We start from the raw sequence: 25,088 nt of genomic DNA, 5'->3' as shown, positions 1-25,088 counted from the left end.
CCATCGATTAATGCCTAGTTCACACTACATGATTTTAGCCTGTTTTTTCAGTCGCCGACTGTTTTTTGTAGATCGGCGACAGAAACCTGTGGTCGGAGGCAAATCGGCGATCACTCGGCACTCGCTCAGTCGTGTAGTGTGAACGGCTGAAAGACGCTCACCGAGCCGTCGCCGAGTGGTCGCCGACAGCAGCCAAATAAGTTGGCGATTCCCCAGGGTGAAAGTCCTTTAATTCGTGAGCCCGTGTTGCCGATCAGTCATGTAGTGTGAAAGCCACAACAACTGAAAGACTTGCGATTACAGCACATCCAGTCATGTAGTGTGAACGGCACAAAAACCTGACAACTGAAAAAGTCATGTAGTGTGAACCAGGCATAAGAAGTTCTTTGGGGAACCATTTGTGGTTCTTCTATGGCAATGCTCTCCAATCCTGCTTCTGAAGATCTACATTCCTGCAAAGTTTAATTCCCACCTGCATCTAACATGTTGTCCATCTCACTTACCTAAAACTAAGCTTTACGATCCAGCCGATCTCCTAAAGATATGAGCTTGCTAGAAAAAGTGTGATAGAGGGTGTTTGGCAATAGATCCTGTAGGAATCTCCAAGACCACTGTCGGTGACCCCTTATCTATGACATCACTTCAAAGTATTATGTTGCTGCTGTTTTATGATGCTAATATTGCCACAATGATGCAGCTGAGACGTTGGAACTAATTACCTGAAGTTGCCACAAAAGTTTCCTATAGTCAAACAGTTCCTAACTGTTGCAGCGCATTCTCGTCACGTCTATGAAAAAGGTTTCTGGAGTGCAAAATGAAAAGGGGTTTGTTTTTGAAATAACTGTGAAATCTGACTCAGCTCAGAGGCGCTTGCAGGTGTCTCCTACCTTAGCGCTTGCAGAGATAGAATTCCTCTACATTGTGGAGAAAACATGCATTATTAGCTGGCTCTGGCAGTGCAGCATATCTACCTGTGCTTTCCCTCTCTCTGTATGCTATTCCGCCCACGGACCAACCCGACTCCGTGCCGAGGGAGCAATTATCAGGAGCTGTGGTGCTTTTTGGAGAGCCTGCTCATCTCTTTTCAAATGTGGGCACACTGGTTAGAGAAAAGCGGGCAGTATGGCCTCCTCTATCGGTGGACACAAGCGTCCACAGGCGCTGGCATGCGGGTGTCCTTCTTATCATCATCCTTTGCTTTCAGGCAATCGATGCTGGGGTCTGCTTTTGCATTCGCAGGTCTCTAATGGTGCTGTGTTTATAAAGCTGGACAGCTAAGAGGATGGACCTGCGTGCTGGCTGCAGCGAACAGCAGCAAATTTGCCCAGAGGAGGAAATGAGAGCGGTGGTGATGGAGGCTGGAGAGCATCGTGTTTGGAGGGGGGGGTAGCTGGCATTTTATTACTGCTCACACAGGGATCATTTTTGAGGGCTGTTACCCAACGGCGATGATTTGGAGGAGTGGCAGGGGACATTAAAGGCTTTGATTGGACTGATAATGGTCTGCTGGTATCAACTAGGGAGGATGAGGAGGATCATCCTTGCCTGATTGAGCGCTTGGTGTGTGTGTGAGTTCGTTTCTCTTAAGCATTGGAAAGGAATAATTTACTGGGTGTGTAGGCAGGCAAGTGTGATTATGTGTGTGCAAGAATAAAGCCCACTGCAAACTGTGCGATAACAGCGGTCGTAGAAGTTTATTGCATGTCACACTGTAGGCCTACGAGATGATGCCAATAAAATCTTGGCCAAATACTGTGACAGAATGTGTGATATCATTTATATTTGCTTGTGCTTCATGCCAGAGTATACAATAAAGATTTGATGATAAAGCCTACAATTCAAAGAAATAACCACATTCTGTTTGGTAATCTGTGAGTGCCATGTACATGTAGCCACAATTCCATTTCTTGTTCCTACTGACACCCTCGCCACCCTCACAAACTCTGCATCATACATGAGTGCTCACTTGTTGAAGTTACTTACCCCTTCAAACACTTGAAAACATGGAGTCTCTATTGAATAGTTGTACATCATAGGGTTGTGATGGGAAATCATCTCAGAATATGGCTCTGACGTTTTGCAGAATAACTTCCTCAAGTCTGATTAAGGGGTTTGATGCTTTGCCAGTAGAAACTTCATTTAACAGTAGCTTAAGTGCAACATATTTCTGCTTCTGTGGTGTTGCTGTGTTCTGTGAATCCAGCAGGAAGCCTTTTTTTAAACAGTATCAAACATGTTGTGGAGAGGTTTACCTAAAGACAAGTGTTAAGTAGTTTCAGGTGGTTGACGTTTTTACTGTTGATCTGCTGCTGCTCCAGCTGTTTGAACATGTCAGCACTGCTCAGGCATCAGAAAACTAACAATTATTACTGTCACAATTACTTTTTCAACTGCTGTTTCTCATTTTCGTTAACATGAAAACAGTTTGTAAAGTCTTCAGCTTTGACGGTTTGTTAAAGGCCTGTTTAGTCTTTTTCTGTTTTTAAAGTTTTTGGTTGTTTTTCTTCTTTGGCTAGAAACTGAAAGTGCCATGGTGACCACTTTCAGACAAAATGTTTTAGTGGGCAAAAATTTGGTGCTTACTTAACACTTTTGAGAATCAAAATGCGCTTTTCTGGGATTTCCCTGAAGTTTGGCACGTGCTGAGCAGAGGTCTCACAGAGTCAAATGAAAAAGAACATCACTGAACAAATTACCTGTTAATTGATGTTCTAAGTGAAAATAGGTACACATCCTTTACAGGGAACAAACTTAAAAATGTAATTTCTTGTAAATTTTACTGCATAATTTCTAGTCATTTGTTTATTGTTTGAGTGTAGTATATTAGAAAAAGCACAAAATACAAAATGGACCATAACTTTTGCACAGGCCACATTTTTATGTTTTATTTTTTCCGGTATGTTAACTTCAGCAAATAAACAGTAATTGCACGTTAAAATGTGCAGAAGCGTGCTCTCTCTGAAGAAATGTGTTACTTTATTTTCATTTAATCAGCGAATCAACAAAACACATTTGATCAGTGATGCACAAGCATTTGCATATTACTACATCAAGCATTCTAAAACCACTGATTTTAACTTGTATGCCTGCCATAAGGTTTTGCTACCTTGGGAAGCTGGCAGTCCAGCATTCCATGAAGGTATAAAACTATCAAAACATATATTGACAATTTCCGGAAACAATAGGAAATAATAAAACTATTATAGGGTATATACAATAGGGAAATGAAATATATCTAGCTGTATTTTGAGATTGTCTGAGCATCTGTCCATTGATTGACAGGTGACCTGTCCAGAGTATTTCCTGTGTGTGGGTGTGTGTGTGTGTGTGTGTGTGTGTCTGTGTGTGTGTGTGTGTGTGAAAAAAAAGATAACATAGGAACATTGTGCTCTAGCAACACCAATGTTTGCAGACCTCTAGCAACCAAAGGTATGCATGTTTTCCTGAGGTACGCATTTAAAGACAAACTAAAAGTGTTTGTCATGTCTGACACAACCTTTATATTTCTGATGTCCATGGAATGTCCCCTGTACTCAACTGTGGGCTTCATCTGTGAGGATTTGTTGTGTGTGTGTAATTATTGGGGTTCAAAATTTTGTTCCACACTATGTTTTTGTTCATTAGATAGTCTAACCCTATTTTACCACACATCTCACTCTTCACCAGCTCATCATATTCCCATTGGACTTGATGCTTGAGCACCTCCCCAATCTCCCGCAGGGCAAAACATATCAGCACTCGCTGCTTCAGCTGAGCTCCGCCAATAACCGCTCAGGCAATGAGTCACTGCTGAATTCAGTGTTGCTGCAGGGTATGCCAGCTTATTGCCTCTATTAATACAAGCTTTAATTAGCTTTCCCCCAAACATTGTGACAATCAACTGCAGTGTCACCCTTCAGAGAATGAGTCAGCTTGGTCGATACGTCTGATCATGTGCTCCTCAGGTGCATAATGAAAGCTCTTTGTCTCCCAGGCTTGAGGCCTCCTCATGCAGACCTGTAGAGTGAGCCCCCGAGTCTAGATAATCCAGCTGTATTAGAAAGCCTGAAGATGAATGGAGGCAGTAGGAGATCGTAGCTCATTCTGTCACGTTCGCCGGGTGAACAACTCCATCTTGGAGCACTCTCAAGCGTCTTCGCTCAGTTATGCCACTGAAGCACCCGGAGTCGCGCTCCATCTTCTCTCTAGCATTCACGTGCTTCCCAAACACTCTTTAAGCCTAGTGAAAACTGCAGTGTTAGTAGTGATTCTCCACCGAAAGTCCAGCACAAGCTTTAATCTATATGCTGGGTGCAGAATTTCTCAATTAGCCAGATACCTTAAGCCTCCTAATGTCCATTAGGAGGAAAGATTAGTGCCACCAGTATCTTTTTCGTTACAAATGAGTAAAAATCGGAGTATTCATAAAGTCAGGTATAAACTAAACTTTGCTAGTTCTCTACACTAATGACAAATGGACTAATTACTATTTAGCTTATTGTTTAGGTATGAATATATTTTAAGATCTGGCAAAATTATGTAAAAGAACAATTATCAACAGTAACACAAAGCATCAAGAGTTGTAATATTGTTAAAATCTTAATAGGTCAGTTTCCCTGAAAAGGACTAAACCTACACCTAGAATATTTTTTTCTTTCAACTGAGATTATCCTTTTAGAAAGCTGTAAAGTCCAGAACTAGATTTATTCATAAGTCTTGGCCTGGACTGACCCACAGATACCTAAGCTTAGAGATCAGCAACTTTGCATCCGGACAGTTTTCACATAGGGCTTAAATGATCCTGTTTACTGACAAATCCTGTTTTGTGAATTATCATCCCAGATGTAAAAGGCCAAACAGCAAACAATTAACAATGTGTACAAACTGAACCTATGTTTATTTGTTCCTAACCTCGATTGTACCTTTCTCTATGCAGATGATGTTCCTCCGTACTTCAAAATGGAGCCAGTGGCAACCCAGGTGCACCTGGAGGGGAACCGTTTAGTCCTGACCTGTATGGCAGAGGGTAGCTGGCCTCTGGAGTTTAAATGGCTCTACAATGGCACTGAGCTGACGCGCTTCTCACTGGAGTACAGGTGAGCTGCCGGCCCCCTCGCGCCTCGTCTCCATTTGTCATTCCTTTCGCATAATTACTGCAACAAATAGACACATTAATCACAGTTTACCTTTTAACAAATTTCTCATTTGCGGATATTTATTCAAATCCTGGCTCATTCCTATGCATTTATTCCGAAATGGTGGAGGATCATAAGCCTCTTGAGATATGGCACCTCATTCCCCATGCAGGCATGAAATGACTCTCTGATATCGATTCCTGGCTTGCATTAGTCGATGTCATTTCCTGCTTGGTTGCAGGGAACGAGCGCCAGGTTCGGCCCATGACCAGCCCCTCGCCTTTTGTTTTCTTGCTCTATGCATTCTTTATAAACGCTGCATCCGTCGTGTGTCAGGAATATGGAATTATATCCATCAAGCCATTGTAGTCAGTGAAACGGAAGGTGCATTATTCTCTATAGCCGCAAGTGCCATGTAATATTTATAATTGTAAAGGCAAAGTGAATTGTTTTCCCCCCACACACACAATGGACGCATTCCTTTCTTTCTTCACTTCACTCAGTAACAGAGTTTGTGCTGACCAAGGTCCTGCAGATGGAGGCTTTCTTAGTCACTGCAGCATTTAGCGCACTTCTAATGGACATAGTCAAGCGGGTCCACCTGCAGGCTTGCTCTAAGTGAGGGCTTTCTCTGAGTTCTTGGATAGCATGTCTGGTCTTTTCTCTAAGGTCTTTTTCTGCCGAACTATGAGAAACTTTTAGAAGTGCACTAAAACCCAAGAGCTTTTGACAAAAAAAATCAAATACTTTCGAAAAAAAAGACCTATAAGAGGAATTTAACAGTGTGCGTGTGTGCATTTCATAAAAAATCTATTCTTTTATGAGAAGGAATTTTTGGATTTTTTTCATTAGATTCTGATTATCTTAGAGAAGTGAATGGTTCCTGCAAGTGTGTTTTTTGTTGTAGCCCCATTTTTAAAAAAAGGCCTCACCCTAGATGTCTTGGTATTTCCAGTCAAAGTAAAGGGTTCTTTGTCATGTTAAGCAAATAAATGCACTCTCTGATGATAGGCAGATGTCTGGCTTGCAGGACCACTTTTATGCTGACTCTAGTGTACTTGATTGAAATGGAATGTGTGGCACAATGTAATTAGTCATACATCAGCTTCTTTTTTGAATGTACTGTAGAAAATAGAAAACGTACTGAAATACAGTACTTTGCAAACCTTTATTTCCAGCAAAATGACCATCGGCATCGGCCATCGATTTTTCAGCATCAAAGTCAAAAATATATAATTAGCAGAAAATTTCATAGAAGCCTCAATGACTGAATATAAAACCGCTGTATGCTCTTTGACTTTATTACAGCTTGTATTCTTTTTGTGAGACTTGCTTTCAGTTTGTCAAGGAAGTGTGCCGAAATGTTTTAACTATCCAGGCAATCCCCAAACTCATTCAATGATATTGTGGTCTGGGCTCTGGTGTGAGTACACCAACAGCTACTTTATTGATTGGCAAGTTTCCTTTTCTCAGCAACGGCATCTTGACAGCTACACATCGTTTCAGTCTCATAGCAGTGAGTTGTCTTCTGGAGATGGAAGGCTGGACAGAAACACCTGAGGAGCTTTTCAGATCTGAAGCAAGTGTGGAGCTTGATTTTCTTCTCTCTCACAAAGACAAAAGCTTTCAGCACTGTTTATCTGATGGTGACAGTTTTGGTGGTCAAATAGGTCACTTTGCAGTTGTTAGGCTTTGTTTTGCTTTGATTTTCCTTTCCTTGTGTGAATGGTTTACCTTATACATCTTATATCTTCTCAGAAATAGTTACTGGAAAATGAATAACTTTTTTGAATAGCTCTTTTGACTGGAAAGTAAATAAATGGTGTCTCAGACTTTTGCCTAATACTGTATAATGCAATACAATTTAGTAGGCCCTAACTTGGCCCTGAGGATAGCAGTTTTCTTTAAAAAGAAGCTCTTTTTATTGTTTTCTTTCAGCCTTTATTTGAGATTTTGTGACTTGTAGTAGCAAATACAGCAGGACCTGTCCAAGAGTCTCACGGTGAGATCCCAAGTGGCTACAACTCCTCACCTGCATCCTTCTCCTTAGTCAGTCAACCATACACCAGTGTGTGCGTGTACGCATGCATTTGAGAGCAACGATCACGCTTCTGCTTGTTATTCCTCCCCACTTCTGATCAAAGGGAGAACCTGAATCCACTTGACTACAGTATCAGGAATATGTGAATGGCACTGCAGGGGAAGCTGAGCGGGCCGATAAGGAGCTCAGTATGAGCAGCTAAGTGAATTAGGGATTCATTGAACAAAAGTGGCAGTGCTCATGTGTAGAGACCTAATGCTAGAACTGTATACCACACAGAATTTTGACCAGGTTCCCCAGGGTGGTCTTACACATACAGACACCTCACATAACTCCCAACTGGACTACTGCAGTCTTGTTGTACTGAAAATCTGACTCCCATTGATCAACACACAGCCAGAGCCACACACATACACAGGCACTGTTCATGATCCTTGTTCTGCCCTGCTTTTGGACTTAATGGCCTCTCGTACTGCATGTTGTCATCATGACATCAAGTGCGCCCTGAAAAAAGCATTCCATTATAGGCATAGGGAGGGGGGTTTACTTAGAGTTAGGCGTGGATCAGGTCTGAGTGCAACGACCAAAAATTCTGCACTCAAGCAAAATGCTAGCACCAGATGATTGCTTATAGCCTCAGGAGCGAATAGGCTTTTGGAAAGCCTGAGATATTACATTTTGTGATATATCAGTAGAGAGCCTGTGTGAATGCATGAATGCACAAATCTGTGTGTGTGTCAGGGTCTTTCATGTGGAAAATGAAATGGAAATAAGTGACTGTCATGAACGTCCACCAGGTACCTCATCCCGTCATTGGACCGCTCCCATGCCGGCTTCTACAGGTGCATAGTGAGGAACCGAGTTGGAGCTCTAATGCAGAGGAGCAGTCAAGTCCAGGTTGCCTGTAAGTGCAAATGAGAAAGCAGTCAAATAATAGTGGTGCTTGGGTATGCTTTAAAGGAAGGGAAATCTCATTTACACAATTATCCCCTCACCCCTGTGCCTTGAGTTGCTAAGTAATCTGAAATAGGCTTAGTTGTTGTGTTTTCTAGAGAATATACAGTCTCCATAAAACTGGGCATGTATAAACAAGATTCAAGAAGGCTTTTATTACTAGTCTAATTTTATAACCATAAGTATTGTACAGTGTCAGAAACCACATGAACAAGTTTATTTAGGACTACTTAACAACCAAACTGTTTCATGCTGTTTTACCTCTTTTCTTTAAGCACCTCATTTACTGGATGTAATGCTTAAGTTCTGTATTTAAGCCTGATAGTTTTTCTATATATTTTATGAAGGATTTCCTTTTGTAAAATGCAATGGCAGCAGCTAAACACAAGACCAAGATAAAATTCTCAGCTAAAGACCCAAAACTTGCTTCACATTCAAACCCTAGAGACCCAAGACATAATCCCACTGACATGAGACTTGACTCAAACATCTCTTGCCTGGTGCAAAACTAAAGAAACGAGCTTTGAACACCAAACATGTCTTGGCTGATCAAATACATCTTCAGAAAGGGGAAGACTGTGTAAACCCTATTTGTTGCCAGACTTGACCTAAGTAAATAATTGCCTCTCTAACTAACTTTCTCTCTCTCTCAGACATGGAGGGCTTCACGGAAGGTGAGCGTTCTCAGGTGGTATCACAGGGTGAGGCTGCGCTCATCTTTCCCCCGCGGATCCCCAGCTTCCCACGACCTCAGATCACGTGGTTCCGGGATGGACGCAAGATCCCCCCCAGCAGTCGCATGTAAGCCTGTGGCAGGCTCAGCCTGGGCTGATGTGGATCAACTTTCACACATTGTGCATTATTATCAGTGCATCAAGAGAGGCCTGCCATATTATTGTTTAACTACCCTACAAGCTCTTCTCCAGCTGCAAGCCCGGACCCCTGGGAAGGCGGCAGCGGGGCAGATACTGCAGCATCTCTTTGCAGCATTGATAAAGTCAGCTATAATAAATAAGAACCCCTGTTGACTCTGGAGCGGGTGTGATTGAAGGCTAGAGAGAGAGAGCAGGCGGCGGGGGAACCAATTAGACAAAGTGGACAAAAGGCCTTTATTGACGACCTTGGCTGATTGACAGAGCTTTCTCCTGACCGCACACATCTTGTGTGGCGTGTGCGTGTGTGTGTATGTGTGTGTGTGCCTACACACATGTGCGTGTGCATGCAGTCAGTGTTAGGCTCATCTTCGTAATCAGCTGAGATTAATTTACCTGGGCTGCCAGCAGGCAGTTGGATGAGAAACAGCTTGGTTGTTTGAGGATCTATAATTCATGCCGATCATCCAGTGTGTTGAAGCTGATGTGAAGCTTTCTGACACCTGAAAAGGAGAATGCTCCTCTGTGCCGTAGGCTGAAGAAAGGGCTTTTTTTTGGTGGATCAAGCCAGCAGTAACCCCCATGACCAACAGTATGAAGCCTCAGGCTGAGTGAAAGAAGCCCCTGTGTGGGCAGACATAAATTACAAAGTAAAAGGGTTAGGGTAAAAGTTAGGGTATGGCTTTGGGTTAACTATGTTCTCAAACAAGCTAAAAAGTCACCCAAAGAATGATCAAACTTTCTTTATGTAATTACAGCATAAATTTCCACTAATACGTTTCAAATAAAGTGCTGCCTACTGGTGCAAATATAGAGGGGGATGGGGGACATGCCTCTGCTACTTTTGAAATTTGCTCTCATGGGGATCACAAAATGGTTATATAATTTGACGTATCGATGGCATAACTTGTGCATTATCCATAAAATCTCCCATACCAATGAAATTGGTTATAACGTTGTTAAAACTTTGCCAAGCAGCTAATGTTGCTGCCTTTAATTTGTAACAGAAATGCATGATTTTTGTCCATCTATGCTCCAAGCATGCACATTTGGTGCACTGGCTTGTCAGAAAAAGGCTGCCACCTGAAACGTACCATTCAGATACATTATGCAATATCAGTTGCGAAAGAGCTGCCAGAGATTTAAACATTTCAGCAACGATTATTTGTAAGCTAAACCAAGATAGCACATCCCAATTCAAGTACATGGAGTGAAAGGTGTTATAGTTCTAGTCTGCATAAGTGGCTGTGCCGCCTTGTGTCATCCACTTCTCCCCTCCCTGTTTGCCAAAGCAATAACAACAGTCTGTGCAGCCGGCAGTACAGACCCCAGACCGTTCATTGGCAAACGCTTAGACTCAAAATAATCACAACAGCCTAGCAGCCACCAAAATGGCCTCATTTCACTCTAATCACTGGAGGGGGTAAATAATGGCTGAAGTTGGTGAAATGGCCAGAATTTCCCACTGGAAGTAAGCCAATTTAGCTGGCCTACAAGTTCAAGATGGAGCTTCTGTCCAAGAAGAGACTGGGAACATATGCATATGTAACATTTTGTGATTTGAATCATAATTATGTTTCTAGAGTATAGACTTTCATGAGCTCTTTCCATTATAAAACAGGCCCCTAGCATTGTTGTGAATTTAGCTAGCTGACTAACTTATGCACAAGGTTAGCACCTTCTATTCAAGGCTCTGCTCAGCCAGGGGCTTTATGTAATTGTAAATTATGTTAGTAAGGCATACCATTCCTAAACTGTTTCCACTAGAAAACGTACACCTAGCATTGTATCACAACAAGGGTTTAGCTAGCTGACTACCTTCTGCCCAATTTAGGGCATCTTCTATTCGAGCTAAGGTTTGACTCTGCCAGGAGCTAAATGCAAATATAATAGTAAATTATATTATATATTATAGCATATTATTTCTAAAACAATTTCGGTCCTCTAGAAAACTTACACCTGGCATTAATGTCACATATCTAGCTGACTAAATTCTGACAGGTTCTTGAAGATTTGCCACACCAGGGGCATGTAAGTCATTTTAGTCATATTTATATAAAAACAATACACCTTCTCGGAAACAGTAGAGTTCTGCTAACAAACTTTCACTTAATATTAATGCTAACCACCACAGCAACAGTTTAGCTTTCTGTCTGATGACAGTCTAAGCTGGGGCTCCTTCTGCCTGAGCTAAAGCTTTGCCCAGTCCAGCCTGGGGCTTGATCTGCAGGGGCTTCAGCTAGATGTTACTCGACCAGGCATGCGCCTGAAATCCCAGCTGAGCCTCCGGGTCCAGAGGCAGAGGTTACGTAAAACTCACAAGTCTCCACCGGATTGCTCAGCGCCAGCTCCAGCAGAGAAGAGCTCTCCTCCTGGCTCTCGGTGTGTCAGTGTTGCCGGTCGCTGATGCTGAGAGGCCCTGACAGTGTGCGATTTGTTTACTGCTCGTTGGCCGTGTCTCTCTGGAGCATTGATATTCCGCTGTGGCGCTCGCGGCCTCGCTCCACGAGAGCCCTCACTCTAATTGTGCAGGAGTCGGCTTAACCTGGCCTGCGATCGGGCAGCCCTGCTGACAGCTCGGCGGCGCCTAATCTCACAGTGCGCCGAGTGTCGCCTCTCATTTGAGCGCACACACTCAGCCGGAGTGGCCACAATCCCAAAGCACTTCTCCTCCCTGGGTGCTCTGTGCAAACAGTATAACTAATGCGGCCTATTGGACTTTATCAGTTTGTTTATGAATATGTGTGTGCTAGTGTGTGCATGTGGGTGTGTGTGGCTGGCCTAAGTAAGGCAGAGTCTTAAATAGACAAAATATCTTCTCATGATGTGTTTTTTCCAGATCATTCAGTAATTTAGCAATATTATATGCATATCTTAATGTGTTTTGTTTCTAAAAAGTATTTTGAACCCTGACAAAAGAAAGGTATGATTTTAGAAAAAGTTACATCTTATTTACAAAAACCAAACCAGCACTTCGAAGGACATGTGACTGTTTTATTTTGCCACAATCATCTTTGAGACATTTATCTCAAACTCTCCATAATTTCAATGGCATCTCCAAATAAAATAGCTAGCTAGCTAAACAAATCAGAGCTGGTTTATGAGGAGCCTGGCCACTTCCTATTTTCCCCATTATATCAAAAACAGGTCTACTAAATCGCAGAGGGTGCCTGCAAGTGAATGGAAGTAAATGGAATTCAACGGCTTAAAACGAAAATTTAAAATACTTTCTAATCACTTGCTCAGAACGTTCCTTTAATTTCAGGAAATAGAAGGATGTATTTCACCAGCAAATGGATTTTGGGCAGCAGAAGGCAGGCAGTACTGCTAGAGTGTAGTGATTAACTGGCAAGCAGAGCAGCTCATTGGCTGTTTGCGCTCATTGACTCCTATAACTCGAGTTTAAAAATATAACAGTGGCGTTAAAATGTTTTATGCTATTCTATGTCAGGAAATGTATTCTTTTACATTAAAAATGTTTAAGCATTTAGAAAGTATGATTTTGCTCAAATGCTCCATATCAACCCATTCATTTTGGACTCAATCGGGAGCACCCTCTAGTGTTTGAGAAAACTGGCCGAGTTTCCTGACTACCATGCTGGTTTGCCCTATTATGAGTGAATAGCTAGACAGCTTCAACCTTTCCATCTAGCGAGTAAAGTTGCACATTAACATTTACCTGAAACTGATGGCCTCTGCATAATTTTGACACGGAAACTAGTTATGTTGTTATGAGTGAATGGCTAGCTTCTCCCTCCCTATCTAGCTAGTGCAAGTGTACATCGTTTTCTACCAGTTTGCTGATAATGCAGGACTGAGGAACAGAACAGCATAAGCATTTGTTCAATCATTTTATTTAAAATACTTCAAATGTTTCATGAATATTGAAAAATACTAGTTTTTTATCATTAGTGTCCGGAGCTTATGTCAGCATTTGCCTTCCAGAGCGCTCACACTGGACAACACCTTGGTCATTCTGTCCACGGTGGCGCCAGACGCGGGCCGCTACTACGCTCAGGCCGTCAACGACAAGAACGGGGAGAACAAGACCAGTCAGCCGGTCATTCTCAACGTGGAGAGTGAGTATGGAGAAAGGCGAAGCCACATGTACCGAAAGAAATGATGCAAACCCATTGTCATGTTTAGCTATGTCTACTTTGACTTAAATACACTGACATTGAAATACAGCAACCAGAGTCGAACCAGAGACTGCGATGGTGATTTGCCAGGGATGCGAATGGCTTTCCAACAGGTGAGCCAACCAATACAACATATGCAGCTTTGGTGCCCTCTGGTGGCCATCCATAGATTGACCAGGTCATGTTTTCACTCCCGATCAATAGTCCCTCATTCCCTGCCCAATCCGTTTTAGCCTGTGGCGGCCTGTGGTGGTCTGTTATGTCCCGCCGCACCTCAGTGACAGTGTGATTAAGCAGCCACATAAAATCAGCCTCTCTCTTTAATAAACACCCACCACAACAGTGGATTTATGAAAGACAGGAGGCTGGAGAGAGAGAGAGACTCAGAGGGACCCACCTGTTCCACAGAGAGGCCGAAGCGGAAGGTGAGGCAGATAAGGAGATCCGAATGAGGAGAGACAGAAGGCAGGGGAAAAAGAGTGAGAGAGTGAGAGAGATCAGTGATTGAGGGCAGGGAATCGATGCCTGGCCGGGGCCTTTCTGGAGCCAGCGAGTGATTGCAGTGCGTTTAATCAGAATGTCTGCACCTCTCAATCAGACTCCATTCAATAGCATGGCACCTTAATGATGGTATTACTGTGCGCTGAGGAGGCAGAAAGAGTTGTCTCTCAGGTGCAACACAAAGAGGGATAGAGAGCAGTGCCAATTACGCATACAATAGTGTAATGGTGAGGGTTGTATACAGAAGCAGAGAGCATGGTGGAATAGAAGGGGGCTAGAGTGAAAGTAAAAGTGATGGCATAATGGAGAGGTGTGGAGATTATGGCAGATCGAGAACAAACAGCCTCCATGAAGAACACCACTCCACTTTTACCCCCCCCAACTGACTCTCTAACTCTCTCTCTCTCTCTCTCTCTCTCTCTCTCTCTCTCTCTCTCTCTTTCTTTCTCTCTCTGCGCCTTTCTCTACCCAGATGTGGGTGGGCCTGCTGATCCGATTGCTCCCACTATCATCATCCCGCCGAAGAACACTAGTGTGATGGTGGGGACATTTGAGGTCACTTTGGAGTGTGTGGCCAATGCCAGGTGTGTGTGTGTGCACGAAAACTGCTTTTTCATCAATAAATCTATTTATCTATCTGTCTATCTATCTGTCTCTTTGTCTGTTTGTCTATCTATCTACCCCCCTTTTACTGCTTTTTACTGTTTCTCTCTCAATCCATCTTTCTTTAACTTCCTTCCTTCATTGCTCTTTTTCTCTCTTTATCTCCCTTTACCTCTTTTTTCATTCTATCCCCCTCCCTTTCTCTGTTTTCCCTTTTCTGTCATTCTCTTTTTCCCTTAATCACTTACTTTCTGTTTTCTTTTCTCATTTTCGCTCATTCTTTTTCTTTCTCTCTTTTGATTGAATTTCTTTCTCTCCCTTTCCGCCTTCTTTTCCTTGGTCATCTTTTCTTTTTGTTATTCTTGGTCATTGCTATCCTTTGCCTTTTTTTTGTCTTCTTTCTCTCACCTTCTATTTCTCTCACCTACGCTCTTCTCTTTCTGTTTTTCTATTTTTTCTTCTGTTTCTTTCTCTCTGTCTTTGTACCTCTGCCTCTGACTCTCACTCACTCTCTCTCTCAGACCCCTTATTAAGCTCAGTATAACATGGCGCAAAAACGGTGTGGTGGTGAACCGCGGCCTGAGGGACTTTGGCCGGCGGCTGACCATCAGCGGGCCATTGGTCAGTGACAGCGGCTACTACGAGTGTGAGGCATCGCTGCGCAGCAGCAGTGTGCCTTCTGTCACCGCTGGAGCTTACCTGCATGTGCTCGGTAACCCCCCATGCGTACACACACACCTCTAGCACACATTCGGCCAATTGTTTTACTAATTCAGCCAGAATACACGTTAAGAGAAAAGCTTCTGCTTTAAATGCATTTTCAGACCTAGACGCAGCTTCATTGCACTAAATTGAATGAGTACACTAAGCTTCCTTTTACAGCATTTGTGCTCTTATAAACGTTTTTATAAGCTGTGCTGCTATCTTTGACTGCTCTCTATAGAACACCCTCAGTTTGTGAAGGAGCCAGAGCGCCACATTACTGCTGAGATGGAGAAGGTGGTGGACATCCCATGCCAGGCCCGGGGTGAGTGTGTGTGTGTGTGTACGTATTTAAGTGGGCATGCATGTGTGTTTGAGGTGTCTAACATCTAGCTCTTCCATTCATGTTAAGCTGTCCAAAGACATTGCATTGGTGGCAGTTCAGAAAGATCCAGGGGTGTTTCACTTATCTCAGTGCTAGCCTTCATCCTCCCAGCTTGGCAGTATAGTGTGATAGACCTACCTAGTGAGTTGGGCACTGGCTATGGCTAAATTGAAGAGAGAAAAAAAAACTTGCACAGTACACTACAGTTTCTCATTAGGTTGAATTACATTTCTGCTATCATTCACTTGCTAAAAAAGAATTCATTTGTGAAGTAATGCTGCATTGTGTATGTAATGGTGTGTAAGGATATGATAGAGCAGGAACAAGATGTAAATGTGCAGACAGAGATACGCTAGCTTCTAATAGAGAACTGCCAGTAATGGTTCAGTCTAACCCTCTCTGTCCTCTCTACCCAGGTGTTCCTCAGCCAGACATTGTGTGGTATAAGGATGCTGTCCCCATCAGTCCTGTGAAGACCCCACGCTACAGGGTGCTGGTCGGCGGAAGTCTGCAGATTAATGGGCTGCTGCCAGATGACACCGGCATGTTTCAGTGCTTTGCCCGCAACCTGGCTGGAGAGATCCAAACCAACACGTATTTGGCCGTCACCAGTGCGTACACATCGTCATATGGCACTGTCACTAGCTCCACCCACAGACCATTTCTGCCACTTCACTTCAGCCTCATTCATCTGCTGCCTTATCTCACCCTGCCACATCTGTCATCTTACAAGCACACAGACTTATCAGCCACTTTCATAAAGAGAAAGAGGATTGAGTGAGGAAGAAAGGAGAGAGGGAGACAGAGAGAGTGATGGGGTAGTGTAGAGAGAGAAAGGCAGACAGAAAGAGAAGGCAGCAAAGGGAGGGAGAGGGAGAAACAGAGAAATTAGGAAGAGTGGGTAGCAGGGACTGAGAGAGAGAGATAGTGGTAGGAAAGTATAGAGGGAGAATGAGAAGCTGACAGGAGGAAAGCAGAGAGATAGAGAAAGAAGGAGAATGAGAGACAATGTGGGAGAGAAAGTGCAAGGGAAAAAGAGAGATATAACAAGAATCATACAGAGAGAGAAGGAGAATGAGGAAAAGAGGGAGACAGAGAGAGATGCTGATTGTGTAGAATAGAAGGAGAGAGAGAAGCAGAGTGTAGAAGACGTGTGTGTGAAAGAGAGGGAGAGAGAGACAGACAGACAGACGGGAGGTTTGGGGAAGACACAGAGGGAAAAAAAGAGAGAGGGTAAGAGAGATTTAGGAAAAGAAAGAAACAGACAGAGATAACAGGACAGTGAAGAGGAGAGGGAGTGATGGGGTACTATGAAGGAAGAGGGGGAGAGTGGAGGAGTGTTGGAAAGATAGAGAGGGTGAGTGAGGGATAAAGAGAGATAGAAAGAGAATCAGACATAGACAGAGAAGGAGAATGAGGAAGAGAGGGAGGGAGAGAGTGATTGATGGGGTAGTGTAAAGGCAGAGAGAGTGAAAGAGACAGCTAGGGAAGCAAAGAGTCAGGGAGACAGAGAGAGAGGGTGAGAGAAACACACATAGAAGGAGAGGAAAACAGAATGAGAAAAAGCATAGGAGAAAGAGAGCAAAAGAGAGAGACCCGGAGTGAAAAAGAGAGTGGAGAAGAGACAATGAGAGAGAGAGAGCGGGAGATTAGAAAGAGAGTGAGATAGACAGAAGGAGAGGGAAAGCAGAGTTTCAGGAAAGACAAAGAAGAGGGGGGGAAAGAGAGGAAAAAGGAGAGGAAAGCAGCATGAGAGAGACAAAGAAGGAGAGAGTGAGGGAGAAAATGTAAGGGAAACAGACAGAGAAGAAGAATGGGAAATTGAAGGAGGGAGAATAATTGACAGGGTAGTAGGAAGAGAGAGTAGGGAAGAGAAAGAAACAGGCAGACAGGAGAGGAAAGCAGAGAGTGGGAAAGATAAAGATGGAGTGAATGAGAGAGAGGGGGAGGAAAAAAGGAAAAAGAAACAAACAGAAAATGAAGGAGAAATAGAGGGATGGAGAGAGTGAATGTCAGAATAGTATAAAGGGATAAAGGACGAGAAGGAAGCGAGGGAAGTAGAGAGTCAGAGAGACAAAGAGGAAAAGGTGGAGATAGGCTGAAAGAGAGATATGAGAGAGAAAGAAAGAGGCCAATTTTGTAGTATAGAGAAGAGTGATGATGAGATGAAGAGAGAGGGGTAGGCAGAAGTCGGGAGGGAAAGAGAGGGTGACATAGAGAGAGAGAGGTAGAGAGAAAGAGGAAAACAGACAGAGATAAGGAGAGTGGAGAAGAGAGATAGTGAGCAGGTACAGAGCCCACAAAGCATTTTTCTTACCTTCCAATCCTGATTTTGATAAGATTCTTCTCCTTTTTTATTTTATCTGTCGTCTTTGCTTTTTTCTTTAATAGAATGCATGAAGAAAGATTCCTGTGCGATAACTTTATCCCACACACACACACACACACAATACACCTGCTCTCGTACTGCTATGCTGACTTGCACTGTACTGTCAGAGACTGTGTGTTATCTGAGCGGTCTCATCCTGTCTGCCCCAGGCATTGCCCCCAACATCACTGCGGGGCCGACGGACAGCGCCGTGATCGACGGCATGTCGGTCATCCTGCACTGCGAAACATCCGGAGCTCCACGTCCCGCCATCACGTGGCAGAAAGGTCAGCTGCTAATCAGTCATCTCACACACCTACCTGGACTCAGGCCTGACAAAAACAGAGCGTTATCAGAAGACCTCCTGGAGCCAGATCCATCAGTGCAGCTGCAGAGTCCGAGGCATTGTGGGATTTATCATGCCACTAAAGCACTGGCCTTTTGATAAACAGACGAGACATCATTTTTCTGATCTCTTCCTTCAACTCTCCTAACTGGCTCTCCTTTCTCTCTGTCTCCCTCTCTCTTTCTTATCATTTTGTCTCTCTCTATATATATTGGTCATACTCTCTCTCTCTCTCTCTCTCTCTCTCTCTCTCCCTCTCTCTCTCTCTTTCTCTACAGGCGAGCGAGTGTTGGCCAGTGGTTCTGTGCAGCTGCCCCGCTTCACCCTGTTGGAGTCAGGCAGTTTGCTGGTCAGCCCCTCGCACCTGTCCGACGCTGGCACCTACACCTGCATGGCCAGCAACTCTCGCGGCATTGATGAGGCTTCTGCTAACCTGGTGGTGTGGGGTGAGTGAGAGCAGAGAGTAGTTTGATGGCACAGCACTGTGCAGAAGTCAGAGTGTTAATTTCATTTATTTCATTTAAAGCCTATTTCTGTTTTAAACAAAACTAAGAATAACTAAATGTAATAAATCTGCAGAAATGTTTTTCCGCACCATCAGAGTTAAGAAGCTGGTTGCATTTCCTTTTTTATAGTTTTATTTATACACATAGAACGTTCTACATATATATAGTAAGTTCTATTCAGATTTACGGCTCCTGAAAATACGTTTTTTGGCAGCTGTTACGTTTTCAGTTTCTCACAATCCAAGTAATCCCAAATACACATTTTATAAAGCAATACTCTACATCTCAGTGATGTCCTTTAGTGCAAACTTTTCAGGCTCAGTCTGAAAGTTGAGTTGTCTTCTAATAGTGGAGGGATGGAGAGAAATTTGAAGTTATTTTTCAGATATGAAGTAAGAGTAGAGCTTGATTTTCTTCTATACAGTGAAAGCTTTAAGTACTGTTTATCTGGTGGCGGCAGTTTTTTGGTCTAGCAGGTCTTGCGTGGTTGTTAGGAGACCCATTTTCTCTATATCTTTTTATCTCCCCAGATTTAGAAACTCTTTTTCACTATTTCTGTTTGCTTATTGCATTTTCCTTTTCACATCGATATTCTTCTAAGTAGATCATGATAGATCCATTCTTAAATCTAAAGTATGACTAATATACTGTAGTAGTATTGTATGTCATCAAATGTCTTAAAGACACAGTGACAAGAACTGCATATTCAATTCTATACTCTACTAGTACAGGCATTGTATCTCTCAAGGGTACATTTCCAATGTTTACAGTTAGGGAACAGTGTCATATTCTATTGAAATTGTTTTTTTAACTTGCATTGACTCCCAATACACTGTCCTGAATATGAACCTTTCTCCTGGGAAGTGAAAGGTACATTTTGAATGTGATGTGAAAATAGCATACTTTTACAACTCAGTTCATTTCCCTCACCTTTTAACAGTGGCAATGTTTGCATGCAGTGATTTTTGTCAATCCGATTTGAATAAATTCCAATTATAGATCAAGACTGATGTGTTTATATGCACGCTCTACCCAAGAATCTGACGAAAATCTCCTTTTACATGCACACTACAAGTAATCAGATCCAAAATAACATGCAGACATAGAGTACCACTTAGTGTAGACGTTACCATGACCATAAGCATCACAAGTCCAATCACAGTGAGACGAGCAGCAGTTTGTTACCTGAGTTTTCAGTTGGCGTTCATTTGTTCAGGTATTTTTCTGAACAGCTTGTTATCGCAAGCTTTACGGCCATCTGTCCTGCTAACTATTTTAAGTCTTTTAAAGTATAAATTTAGACTACTCTGCCCACCATTTTCTGGCTCCCACCATGGTGAATGTTATAAACGTCCATAATGATGCAAATGCACATGCACAGAACTTACTTAAACTTTCAAAATGGGAATGTAATTAGATACAAGTGTTTACATGGATGATTTACAGGATTACCCACCTCATTCAATCGGAGAGAAATTGTATTCGGAATAGCCTTAATCAGATGTATCTGTGTACTCATGGATATATTCTATTCTGATTGAGCTATTAACCGGAGAATTAACAGATATTAATGGCTGTATGTCAGTGTGGCTGCTGTAATTATTGTTTCCCTCCTCGGTCCAACAGTCCATATATGGAAACAAAGCTGTTTTTGGCACTTACAAATATTGTGGACCTCAGGGGAAAAAAATAAAAATAACAAGAAAAATGAGCACTAAAAAGGTACACAATTGGGCCTTGAGGACAGATTTGTACCTATTAACATAAACATTCTTGGAACATAAATCCACATAAGTGTCATAGGGGTATTCCAGGCTTAAAGCAAGAGCAAGAAGGATATGAGCCTTGTAAGGGGTTAATGCTCTCATAAAACAGTAATGTTTATTACACGCAAGTTATTGTCTGTGTGTTCTGCCAGCTCGAACCCGCATCACCAACCTTCCGCAGGACCAGAGCGTCATCAAAGGCACCAAAGCCACAATGTCCTGCGGTGTGACCCATGACCCCAGTGTCACCGTCAGGTAACACCTCTGTCTTTCTGCCCTACTTTCCCCTAACTCCCCCTGCCTTTCACTCCCTCTCTATCTACTAATGTCTCTCTTTCTCTCCCTCTCTCCCACCCTGTCTCACTTTCTCTCATCTCTCATCATCTCTGATCAACAGTAACTCACTCACTCAGTCTTGGCAATCTCTTTATTGCACTCAGTCTCATAAGAGTTGATTTAGCTGTCACCTGCTGAGCTGCTCTTATTGATTTGATCGAGGGAAACAGATGAATATGTAAACAGAGCAATAACTTAGATGCAGACTTTAATTAAACACAAGACACAGGAGATTAAACCGGGGAGTCGATGCAGCTGCAATTAAAATGTTGGTGTGTTTTTGTGTGCCAGAGTATATTATATATGCTTGCTGTGTGTGTGTGTGTGTGTGTGTGTGTGTGTGTGTGTGTGTGTGTGTTCTCATGTCAGGGGGTGTTATAAATGTGTAATTTGTGTGTTTGTGTTCTTGCATGCCAATACAGGAGTGTTGACGGAACATTTTGTATGTGTGTGTGCATGTTTGCATGTCAGAATGCATTATATATGCTGGTTTCATGTGTATTGGAGTTTCAAGTGTGTGTGTATGTGTTTGAATTATATACTTAATGTAGAGCACCGTGCAACAGTCAGAGATCACCCTTCGTTTATTTCAATTTTAGTCAAAACAGCCATCAAGCACAAGTTATTCCTCTTACAGAGCCAGGAATATAAACAGAAAGCATATATTTAACTTACATAAGAAACGTACATAGAGGCCTCCATAACGTACTATTATATAACGTTTTTCAGCATGTAGCCCACACTTTGCCTTTATTACAGCTTACGTTTTAGGGAGATTACTTTCAGTTTTTCAGAAATCGGCTGTGACGTTTTCCCACACCTCCACAATTCAGTCTTAGAAGTTGGTTGCATTTACTTGTTTTTACTGGACTTGTTTTTGGATTTATCCAAAAAATCCCAATCACATTCAGTGAAGATGAGGTTTGGCCTTTGGGTGGTCAGTCAGTTGTTCTGAGAACACCAGCAGCTTCTTTTGTGGTTTGTAAGTTTTCTTCTTTAATGTCTTTCTTTTTCTCAGCAGTGGCTTCTTGACAGCTACATATCCTTTCAGACTCCTAGTGTTAAGTTGTCTTTGCATTGTAGAAGGATTGAGTACTGCTTGACTGGAGTACTGTTTATCAGATGGTTGGTTAGGAGTCCCAGTTTCTCTAAATATTTTCTTCTCACATATATCTCCCAAAAAATGTCCATTTTGACTAGAAAATAAATAAATCAAAGGTGGTTTCAGATGTTTGCACAGTAATGCATGTGTGTTTGCATGTGTTTGTGTGTGTGCATGTTTGGTTATACATATTGCAGGCCAAAATGTATGCGTGTGCTTGAGTGTTTGTGTCCCAGGGTGTATTATGAGCTTGTTTATGTATGCATGCCAATGTGAGTTAAGGGTGATTATGTTTGTGTTTGCTTGCCAGAGTGTCTTATATATTTTATGTGTACATGTACTTGCATGCCAATTTGTGTGTCACTTGAATCACAGCTTTATTTAGACCAGACATTTTGGTCTAAAGCCAAATATAACCCGAGAACATTCTGTCTAAATCTGGCTTGAGCAGAATTGAAACTAAGTATGACATTGACTTGAGCCTTACAAGATTTTGTCTGAACTTGAGCTGACTTGAACCGCACAATCAAATTTTGAGCTTGAAACTGACCAGAGCCCAACACAATTCTGAGCGAACCCAGCCTGAGGCCAACAAAATTCTGTACAAATCTGACCTGAGCCCTACAAAATCTGGCCTGAACTGACCCGACTTAAACCATATCCACAAGTTTTAAGTGAAACTGACCTGAGCCCAGCAACATTCTGTCCAAAAGTGACCTAGACCTTCCTGTTATCACCCAAAGTGCTGAATGTGGCCTGACATCCCAAATGGCATTGCCAGTTAATTTAACACATACTGCTGGGAGACAATAATAGTCATCAATAAATCAGAAGTAAATAAGGTAACACATCAGTATAAAGGGTCATTGTAATGCACTATTTAGGCCTTAAAAAGCCAGTAGTTGGTAATTAGCAGTCTGCTTAGGACTACATATTTAAATAAAAACCAGGGTGTAATAAGCATTTTCCAAAGCATATTTGTTTGTGTTATACATCATAATCTTGTACACAAAATGATAGGTGTCCATTATTATGCTCTTATTAAGCCATATCTAGTCAATATCTGGTAATTCACTTTTCAAGCTAATAGCTATTAATGCAATCTGATCATTACTGAGTCATTGCAGTTTTTTTTGTTTTGTTTTGTTTTTGCTGTGTTGGTGGGCATAGCTGCTGTTTTTTTTCCCAAAGTTTGTGGTCATAGCTGTTTGTTTTTGCAGTGTTTGTTGTCATAGTAGTTTTTTGCTCTGTGTTTCAGGCACATTTGGGAGAAAGGTGGTCTGGCCATAGATGTGAAGTCGAGTCCACGGCTGCGTGTGGACCCCAACGGCACCCTGCACATTTCCCAGACCTGGTCAGGGGATATCGGCACCTATACCTGCAGAGTAACCTCTGTGGGAGGCAACGACTCACGCAGCGCTTACCTGAGAGTCAGGTCTAAATCCACTCCTTTCCTCTCCCTCCACCTGTCATGGCAGATTGTACACTGGCTCACAGTTGTTCTGACTTTGCTAGCTCTGCTTTCTGCCTCTTTGCATTATGGATTTCCTGCTTTTTCAGTCTCTCTAACACTCCTCATAAGAGAACATTGTTACTCTCTCCATCCTGCAGATGTCGAAACTGTAGATAATGGGATGCTGGGAGAGTAGTGAATGATGAATGTTGTCTTCTATGGTCCTCACAGTTGTTTTTTACAATGTCAAGGAGCATTTTGTCAGGAATTGATATTGTATTTAATAGTTAATAATCATATCTGTTTGTTTGATCTAAAATCACATTTTAAAAGTCTTTAAGATTGGATCAACAACATCAGAAACAGGCCTTAGTACTAATTGAACATAGCATTCTTACAAGACTAAATTGCTAATGTTCATTAGCCTACATTGTTATAAGGCAAAATAAAACTTCACAATTGTTATTGGTGCAATGACAAGTTGGTTTTATTTAGCACTGTCAACTGCTGGTTATGTTTCGGTTATATATTTTAACTAAGTAGACTAACTTAGTAACTATTTTCTAGCGGATGCTAAAGCTTCAGCCTCAAGACTGTCAAGAACACAATAATTTTTTGGTTGAATAATCATTCAAAGTTTTATTTGAAATATTTGACTGAATATTTCTTGATTTGTCTAAATGTGTGATTTTATAAAAGTGAATGCTGTCATTTTTATGCATGCATAGCAAGCATGTGTTGTGGGTACCAAAGCTCATGTAAATGTACTTGTGGACCATTGACTTATTCTGTTCTTCACTGTGGTTCTCCATCTTGCAGACAGCTACCCCATGCTCCAGAGAACCCTGTCGCCATGTACAGCTCTACAGAGAAGCGCTCCATCAACCTGACATGGGCACAGGCCTTTGATGGCAACAGCCCCCTCATCCGATACATCCTGGAGGTGTCTGAGAACAGTGAGTGGGCCAGGGAAGATCCCAGCAAACCCCTATAAAAAATTATGTTAAACATTATCAATATATTCCAACAGAAGAGCTTAATTTATTGTACCATATTTTTAATATTGTTGCTGTCCCAAAAAAACAAAAACTAAACAACATGCAGAAGAACATTTTGTAACATCAGGTATGCATCAGACCCCCAGAATGAATGGCCCCTGTACTACAGCATCTGCTTTTACCTTACTGACCGGTGTACCCTCTCTGTGTGTGTCTTTCTCTGACTCGCTTTCTGTGGGCCAGATGCTCCATGGACGATACTCCTGGCCAATATAGAGCCAGAAGCCACCAGTATTGGGGTAGGTGGCCTCATACCTGCTCGCTCCTACCAGTTTCGTCTCTGTGCTGTCAACGATGTGGGCAAGGGCCAGTTCAGCAGAGAAACAGAGCGGTCAGTGGATTACTCTCTTATTGTTTCTTTTGTTTTTTTATGTATTAACACTTTCTTAGAATTGACAGTTTGACAGAAACTCAATACACAATATGAGACAATATAAAGGCAATATAGTTGCCATTAGATAAAAAAAAAATAAAAAACTGATCACAGGCGGACAGGGATTGAAAAGAAAGAAAGGAGAAAAGGAGAATGATGAAAAATGATGAGTATGAGAGAAATATTAGAGTGTAGACATACAGTATCTCTATATATACATGTCATGTATCATGACAAAGGCGATTTTCCAAACCATTCATTTTGCTCATAGAGAAAATCTGACGTGGAGCTCCAAATATGAGCATAACACCAACTACAGAATGATTCACGACTTATAAAGTGTATAAAGTGGCCAGTAGTGTATAAATTGTTTAAATATTTCAGACCATAAAACATAATATACTAGCAATATACACAATGAAATATATACTATCTCACAAAAGTGAGTACACCCCTCACATTTCTGCAA

The 25,088-nt window shown here is 42.2% G+C and overlaps 1 protein-coding gene across 2 annotated transcripts in view; it reads left to right on the top strand.

Annotated features, from left to right (window-relative positions):
- The window catches only part of sdk2a (sidekick cell adhesion molecule 2a), a 152,123-nt gene that overhangs the window by 80,210 nt on the left and 46,825 nt on the right, over positions 1–25,088 (top strand). For both annotated transcript variants that reach the window (XM_017705948.2, XM_037544749.1), the window contains exons 2-15: positions 4,916–5,075; positions 7,953–8,059; positions 8,763–8,910; positions 12,927–13,060; positions 14,094–14,205; positions 14,746–14,936; positions 15,168–15,251; positions 15,728–15,922; positions 17,850–17,966; positions 18,304–18,471; positions 20,450–20,552; positions 22,994–23,170; positions 24,008–24,144; positions 24,430–24,577. In XM_017705948.2, coding sequence (XP_017561437.2) covers positions 4,916–5,075; positions 7,953–8,059; positions 8,763–8,910; positions 12,927–13,060; positions 14,094–14,205; positions 14,746–14,936; positions 15,168–15,251; positions 15,728–15,922; positions 17,850–17,966; positions 18,304–18,471; positions 20,450–20,552; positions 22,994–23,170; positions 24,008–24,144; positions 24,430–24,577 — 1,981 coding nt within the window. The remainder of the gene's footprint in view (positions 1–4,915; positions 5,076–7,952; positions 8,060–8,762; positions 8,911–12,926; positions 13,061–14,093; positions 14,206–14,745; positions 14,937–15,167; positions 15,252–15,727; positions 15,923–17,849; positions 17,967–18,303; positions 18,472–20,449; positions 20,553–22,993; positions 23,171–24,007; positions 24,145–24,429; positions 24,578–25,088) is intronic.

The sequence above is a fragment of the Pygocentrus nattereri genome, chromosome 14, assembly GCF_015220715.1.
Source record: "Pygocentrus nattereri isolate fPygNat1 chromosome 14, fPygNat1.pri, whole genome shotgun sequence".
Taxonomy (NCBI): Eukaryota; Metazoa; Chordata; class Actinopteri; order Characiformes; family Serrasalmidae; genus Pygocentrus; species Pygocentrus nattereri.
The sequence above is the reverse complement of the archived record's forward strand: the minus strand, read 5'-3'. Positions and strand labels throughout refer to the sequence as shown.